At 52.3% G+C, this 8,065-nt stretch overlaps 1 protein-coding gene across 1 annotated transcript in view; it reads right to left on the reverse strand.

Annotated features, from left to right (window-relative positions):
- The window catches only part of Syngap1 (synaptic Ras GTPase activating protein 1), a 33,216-nt gene that overhangs the window by 16,694 nt on the left and 8,457 nt on the right, over window positions 1-8,065 (reverse strand). Inside the window, exons 4-7 of the mRNA XM_013034978.1 lie at window positions 4,167-4,258; window positions 3,592-3,713; window positions 1,578-1,731; window positions 1,353-1,451 (exon numbers count right to left, since the gene is read on the reverse strand). Of these exons, the coding sequence (XP_012890432.1) occupies window positions 1,353-1,451; window positions 1,578-1,731; window positions 3,592-3,713; window positions 4,167-4,258 (467 nt within the window). The remainder of the gene's footprint in view (window positions 1-1,352; window positions 1,452-1,577; window positions 1,732-3,591; window positions 3,714-4,166; window positions 4,259-8,065) is intronic.

Consider the following 8,065-nt stretch of genomic DNA (forward strand, 5'->3'; position numbering starts at 1 on the left):
CGCTCTACCACTTGAGCCACAGCGCCACTTCCGGCTTTTTTTTCTTTTTGCTTATGTGGTGCTGAGGAATCGAACCCAGGGCCTCAGGCATAGCAAGGCAAGCGCTCTACCACTGAGCCATCTTCCCAGCCCTTAGGTAGAATTTTTTAAGAAAGAAACTGTGGCTCAGGTGGTAAAGTGTTTGCTTATCCTGAGTTGAAGCCCCAGTACTGATCCCCCCCGCAAAAAAAAAAAAAAAAATTCACAAAAACATTCTTAGGAAGGGCACTAAGGTTGTAAGTGTAACTCAAATGGTAGAACATTTGCCTAGCAAGCACAAGAGCCTGAATTCAAACCTTAGCACTGACCAAATAGACTACCATTTGAAAAATAAGAATCCCCTCCCGCCGCCCCCCCCCCCAGAGGAGGGAGATTAGGATTGTGAGTGAGCTTGCTAGAAACTGAGTGAGGGAGACTAGCTGACAAAACTGAAAGCATTTCTCCTGGGAAATAAAAGTCTTAGGAAGGCCACAGATTTGTAGAATGTTTGTGCCAAAGGGACCTTAGAGGTCATCCAGTCCAACTCCCTTCCCACCCATTTTACAAAGAAGAAACTAAGTAAGGTATGAAGACTTGACCAGCTGAATTTTGTGGATCCAAAAAAAAAAAAAAAACAGTGCAAGTGGGAGCTGGGTGACCACCTGTCTGATGTTAATGAGGCATTACCGCCTGCAAAAAAGGTGGATCACAGCTGACAAATCAGAGCCCAGTCACTTAGGATTCCTATAGGAGGTAAACATCCTGAGGTCGGGTAGCAGTCTGGAAAGGAAAAGAAGGGCTGGGAAGGTCACTCAGTGGTACAATACTTGCCTTGCATGCATGAGGCCCTGGGTTCTATTCCTCAGTACCACATAAGCAGAAAAAGCTGGAAGTGGTGCTGTGGCTCAAGTGGTAGAGTGCTAGCCTTGAGCTGAAGAGCTGAGGGACAGAGCTCAGGCCCAGAGTTCAGGCCCCATGACCCACCAAAAAAAAAACAAACACACACACACAAAAAAAAGGGATTCAAGGACAATGGCACACCTGTAATCAATCCCAGCTGATGAGAGGCAGGTAGATCACAAGTTTGAACCCAGAAACAGCAAAGGTGGAGAGACCCTGTCCCCAAATGCAAAATAAAAATGAAAGGGCTAGGGGAAGGGCACGTGTGATAAGAGTGTTTGCCTAGCATGTATAAGGCCCTCGGGGTTCCAATCCTCAATTAAAAAAAAAAAAGAATGAAAACCCTTTCCTTTAGCCCATTAGACCTCCAGCCTCCTTTTGTGGCTTGTCTTTTGTCCTAGACATACTATCCATGTCTCCTTACTCTCCAGTACCTTGTTGGGTTTTACTGCGCGTTGTAGATTCTCGATCCATTTGTCCCTCTCAGCTGCAGACCGACAGGCAAAGCATTTTGTTCCAGATGATGTTGTCACCTAGAAAGGGGTGTAGAATTAAGAGCTCAAGCTCCAGAGCAGAGGTGGCTCCCACCATTACTTCCTCCCAGAGGCTTCTAGTTCATGCCCCCTGGTCTTTCTTAGCCCACTAGACCCAGTAAGTACCTCAAAACAGAACTCCTGGCCCAGAATAGAGCTGTGCACTGGCTTGATAATAGAATCTTCATCCAAGTTAAGCTCCAAGGCTTCAGCTGCACTGCTTGGACTCAGCAGGGATTCATGGGAGTGAGACTCCTTAAAGCTTTGCATCAGCCGGGCCCTGGCAGGTGGGGAGTTTGAGGAGAGGATCAGGAACACGACTCTCCCTACACACTCAAGAGCCCTGCCTCATCAAAATGGCTCTGGAGTGGAGACTTGCAGAGAAGACCTCCTGAACCCCTCCATACACAGACTCGAACTCACAGAAAGAAAACCCAGCCTCCTCTGGAAAAGGTCATGGGGGCATGAGAGAAACCTGGAACACCCCTACCCTCACTAAGGAGTTGAAAGGACTAGGAACACCCAGAAATACAATTCAGAATTGGGCAATGCAGAAAAAGAAGGAGGGAGGGTATAGGAGGAATAAAACGGAAATGAAAAAAAGAAAGGGCCTAGACTAAGTAGGGCCTCTGGTTGACCCCAGAAAACCAGAGACTCAATGTAAGGTAAAAATGGAAACAAACTGGAGTAATACAGAAGATATGATATGGTCTGCCTGGACCTGACACACAGTACCAACATTTCATGATAGAAAAAATGAATGGATGGATGGATGGATGAATGAATGAGTAAGGTAAGAAGATAAATTTTAGCAGAGAGTGAGAGAATGAGGAAAGACATGGAAGAAAGAAGAGAAAGCTGTGGGAAGAAAGGGGCAGACTGAAGGTCAGAGATTGAAGATGGGAATGGAGGAAGAAGGAGAGGAAGGGCAAAGACTAAGGGGAGAAAAGGCATGTGCAGCAAGACAGAGTGAAAAGAAGCAAAGGAGGGGCCAATAGAGAGAGAGATGGACAGGACAGAGATGAGGGCCGACATGCACACAGCACTGCAGAGGAGCAGAAGGTAAATGGAGCTGGGGGAACAGCATGGGGGGGGGGAGACAGCAGAACAAGCGTGTGGAGATGGGTAGGGGATGAAGAGTGGAGAGCAGTCGGGAAGCAGGAGGGGGAGCTTGGGTGTGGGAGCCTCCATGAAGTTATTTATAGCAGCCCCGTCATCACAGGCACTGGCTGCCGTCAGCGCCACGCTCCCCCGGCCCCCCGCCCCCGCGGCCAGGAATACCATGCCCTCACCCCCTGCTGGTCCCAAATCCAGCTCTGGTGACATGGGTGGGGGGGCAGGGAAAGGTGTGATGCACCTTATCCCTAACCCCTACCTGCCCAATTCCAGGGACAACTAGCCATGAAAGGGGTGGGGAGTGGGAAATGGACAGGGTTCTCCCCAGGGAAGTGACTGGATGGGGGAAACCCAGAGAGTGACCTCAAGAAGGAGATAACAGAGGCAGACAGCACAGCGAGAGGTCTGAAGTTCAGCCTCAGGGCAGTGGCCCTTGGACTGGTGCTTCTCAGAGCCTTGATCCATAAATTCACCCCTCCCAACCCCTGCTCCTCATTCTGTCACCCTGCACACCTGTCCTAATCTACCCTCCTCCATCTTCCTCTTCACTGTCCCTTCCCCCTTCCATTGATGAGGCCCCTGAGCCCTAGACTTTCCCTGCTAACGTGACCCTTGCCCCCACTCCAACCTGCTGGCCCCTTCCCTCACACCTTTCCCCCCTCCCATCCTTAGATTCCTTTTCTAGGCTGGCTTTGTCACTTCTTTCTGTCCCTCTGTACATGTCCCTAGATCCTGGGCTAGAGCCTATCTTCTGTTAGCCTGAGGTACCCTCCTTCACTTCACCTTCACCCCCTTTCTTATCCCTATGGGTCCTCTCTCTGCACCCTACTGTTGCTCAAAGCCTAGCCTGGCTCCTCTCTGTCCTCCCTCTGGCCTGTTCCTGACCATCCATGACATCCCTCAACCAATCTAAGCTTTTCAGCCTTTGTATTCAGGTAGTCTTCTCTTGCCCCTCTCCCCCACCCTGTGCCCCAGAACCCCTATATCACAAGTATCTTTATCCCACATGCTGCAGCCCCTGTACCTGTCATGGTCAGCACTTCGGAAGCGAGGCAGGATCTGGCGAAAGCTGCTGGTCCGGTCAAGTTTGGGTTGTGACTTGGTGCGTTTGATGGAGCTTTTTAGCCGCCGGCTCAGGAAGCCTTGCTGGGGAGGAAATGGGAATAGGGGTGGGTTGGGGTAGGACCAGCTCCCTACCTACTCATCCTCTTCTAGTAGAGTCCCTGGAAGGTAGTGGGATGGAAGAAAGGAAAGTCTCTAGTGGCAAGGAAAGAGGGATAGGAGCCCTGATACCAGTTTGTCTTCTTTGCTCCCACGGGTGCGTGCCTGCCGTGTGGTGAAAGCAAATACACAAACACACACCAGCTTGGAGAAGGTGGGAGGGCTGGTCCGAGAAGCAGGGGGCAGAGCCAAGAGGGGGGAAACCAAAGAAGTGCAGGGACTCTCTCTCTCTCTCTCTCTCTCTCTCTCCCTCTCTCTCCCTCTCCTTCTCCCTCTCCCTCCTGCCTGCCCCCTTTTTCAGAATCCTTAGACTCCAGCTGGGGCTGGAGGGGAGGAGGCCCAGCTGAGCTACATCTGGCAGCACTTCCATTCACTCACCGAGGGCCGGAAGGGTGCAGCGGGGGCGGCCTCCATGCTGTACTGCTTCCCCCCTGGGACACTCTTCCTCCTCGAGCGACCCAAGTGGTATTCTGGAGGGGAGGAAAGGATCCAAGGAAAAGTTGGGGAGGGGTCCTAGGGGAAGGGCTGTTTGCCACCCTGACCCCAACCCACTCCCCTCCCTCCCTCAGCCCCTCAGCTCTGGCCTCACCTACCCCCTGGAAAACAGCAGGAAGAGCAGCGGCGACGGAGAGGCTGGCGGTGGGAAGGAGGGGGCAAGGAACCAGAACCAGAGCCCCCTGAGGGGGATGGGGTGGGTGGCCGTAAGCCCATGACTGGGGTCCAGTCAGCAAGGTGACATGGCCAAAAGGATCAGTAAAACCCCAGTAATGGAGGCTAGCAGAAGACCCAGGGAGGCTAAGTCCCTGCAGCCCATCCCCCCAGGAGGGACTAGCTGGGAGAGCAAGATGGGTTAAAGGTCATTGCCTGTGGGCAGTCTTTCCTCTTCTCCCAGTGGGGACATCCCCCATCTGCCCCCCACCTCCCAGGACCCCTGACTATGGGGAAGGCCAGGGCTGCCTCTCATGACCCCCTCCCTGGACTGGAGGGGGAAGTCTCCCAAAGGATCTGTGAGGAGTGGTAGGGGGAGAAGCCTGTGGACAGAAAACCCAAGGAAGGGGCAGATGGGGCAATGGAGAAAAAGCCAGTTCCACGTGCACTGCAGTGGCAGGGACCCAGAGGGAAGGGGAAGAAGAAGGAGAAAGAAAAGAATGCCGGGGAGTGGGCAGAGCCGGCAGTCAGGGTTCTGGGGACTCCCAAATAAAGGTAGCAGAGGAGGAGGGGAGATGAATGCGGATGAAGCTCAGCCAGCTAAGAGTCTAGAAGGATGGCAGCTCTCGGAAGAGGGAAGCTGAGGCTCTGCTGCCAGGGAATTTATAGGGGCCGAGGGGCTGGCTGGAGGAGAATCAAAGTGAGGGGATGCCAAGCTCCGGCTCCAGCTCCAGAATGGCTGCCCAGGCCTGGGCTCCCCCCTCAGCCCCACAGTCACCACTGCAGCCAATGGGGGGGCAGGTGCTGCATCAGGGGCGGGGCCACTATCTCCACAGCAACAAGAAGCTACAGGCGGGGGGGGGGGGGCAAGACCGGAAGAGCTGCCTGTTAACCCTCTAGGTTCCTAAACAGAATGAGGGAGGACCATGTTACATTTTTCACTGCTTCCAGAATTGCAAATTGCCTTACAGTCAGTCCTCTTCTTCCTTTTACCTGCAAACCCTGGTTTACACACAAAATCTGGATGCCATGACACAAGAACTCTTTCAGTCTCTCAGGAGCACTTGTAGAAAGCACAGAAACATTGAGCTGTGAGAGGTGCATGTATATTAGAGCCGCAATACTAAAATAAATAGGGATCTATGTGCTCCAAAGACATACAGACAACCGTGAACATAGGGTTCACAGGAATTCACATTCTAAGACCCTAAGCCCCATGCATCCCCACATGCTTAGACATATGTGACCACTGCAACAAAGGAGTACAAACTTGAAGTCTGACACCTACATGAGAGCTACTGGCATGGGTTTTATGGCCCAAATCCTTTGGGCCATCATGTGGACAGCACACCACAGACATTAACATATAAACTCTAGGACAACTCAAGTCCCCAAACAAGGGAATACAAGTTTAACTCCTCAGACACAGTCTTGAGTATACCATGTCCAATCCCTGCACAATCTCCAGACCATAATCTCAACCATGTAAAGGAATCCCTGTGTCCTGAAAGTACAAACACCTTCCAGTCCCATGAAAAGTCCTAACACATGGGTTCTCTCACAGGACAGTCCCCGTTTTCTCCCTAGTTCTTCCCTAACTCTAACACCTGCATTGAGATTGCTGGGGGTCAGGGCGCGGGGGGGGGGGGAGGAGGGAAGAGCAGATGTGTTTCATTTATCCTTCTGCTATACAGTAAGCAATGCATGCAAGGGCCCAGCACTTCTTTCCAGTCCATTTCTCTGCATTTCTCAAGTATGGCTGCCTCACTGTCATTTCAGGGAACCTTGCTCAGCCATTAGCATCACACACATACAGCAGCTCTAATAAAGGGTAATAAAATCCAACTTTAAATCTACTAAAATTCTGCTCTGGAATGAAAGGATTAACATGGGGAAAAGAAATTGCTAATTGGTTTGCTTGGTTCTTGGAATATACCTTATACCTATTACCAGGAGCTGAGATCTATGAACTCACACATAAGTCGCAGGTACCTAGGCCACATACACATATGCTTACAAAGACTCTCACTGCAGCAAAGAATAGCAGAAACAAGAGAAAAAGTGGGGGGGGGGTGCAGAGTAATGAAAAAACAAGACATCCTGTTATGAGTGCTGCATGCACTAATAACACAGCACACACAGCCATGCACACACACAAAACTAATAACACAGCACACACAGCCATGCACACACACACAACAAACCTGAAAAGCTTTGACTGCAATGCTGGGTCTCTGTGTCCCATCCGCACGATGTATACACGCATGCACATGCATAACAGCCACCTACACATACCCGTAACACAGGCATTGTGCACACACCCACACATGTACACACCCTGTATACACATACAATTGCACTCTCTCTCTCTCTCTCACACACACAGCAAGGACTTGGACTCCTGCCTCTCCAATGTCTCTAATCTTGTCATCACCCACAGAATCTCCCCCCTGCCTTCCAATCCCCCAAATCCCTAGCCTTCTCTTTTGCCTTTCTTCTCCATGCCCAGCTGGCAGCTCTCAAGGAGAGCCAGGGGAGAAAGGTTGCCAGAGGATGAAGAATAGGGATGGAAAGGGAGCAGAGCTCTACCATCTCTGCTATGACAGGTCTGAGCTAGCCCCTATGCCTGGGTAGCCTCCAGATTCCAACTAATTCTACAAGGCCTCTTGTATCTCCCCACCTTCTTAGAGAGCACTTCACAGAAAGGCCCAACTGTCTCGTCAGTCACCCTGCCTCTCAGTTCCCCATCTTAAGCCTATCCTCTCCTCTCTTCTAAGTCTGGCTCAGCTCTCTCCCACATCCCCATTCTCCAGCAATTCTATCTCCCTGAGTCTCTGGAAGCCTTTCTCATTCCTCCTCTGCCCTGTTCTCCCCACTTTTCTTCTTTACCCCACTCTTCTTTTTGAGCTTCTCTGTTCCCACTCTGGGACCAGGGAGGGGTTCACACCTGCCTAGTCCAAAGGTGTTTCTTTCATGCCCCATAAGATTCCAAGGTACACACACTCACACTTTCTCCTCCCCACCACCACTCACACACCACCCACACCCAGACACGCCCTGGACACCAGTGCTGGGATTGACACAGATACTAGGGCAAATGCAGGAACACATGCAAAGACACACACCTGCCACCAGGGACACGGAAAATTCTGCTCATGCAGCCAGCCACACATTCCTACACACACGAGGCTAATCGGAGGCCAGCCTCCGCCAGGGACATGCATGTTCAGGGTCAGAGGTGACAAGGCAGTGCTGGCCCAAAAGACCCTCCGGCAGGAAACCGGCAGAGGCAGGATAAGACGGGACAGGCTTGCACGCGACTGACTGCACAAGTGGACACGAGGAGCTGGGCCCCGTGTGCACATGGCACCAACACACATGGGGGACAGGAGCGTGGACGCGAACACATAAGCGCGCGCGCGCACGCGCGGGGGGGGGCACACACACACACACACACACACACACACTCAGGGGCGCCCCTTGCAGCCAGGGCTCCAGGACCCCCACAAGCCGGCGCCGCCCCCGCGCGTTCACAAACCTGCCCCCACGAGGCCGTGCCGACCCCCCCCACCTCCGCGGCCCCCCTCCGGTTACCATAACTCCCCCCACTCGGAAGATGCAGCGAGAAC

The sequence above is a fragment of the Dipodomys ordii genome, unplaced genomic scaffold, assembly GCF_000151885.1.
Source record: "Dipodomys ordii isolate 6190 unplaced genomic scaffold, Dord_2.0 Scaffold202, whole genome shotgun sequence".
Taxonomy (NCBI): domain Eukaryota; kingdom Metazoa; phylum Chordata; class Mammalia; order Rodentia; family Heteromyidae; genus Dipodomys; species Dipodomys ordii.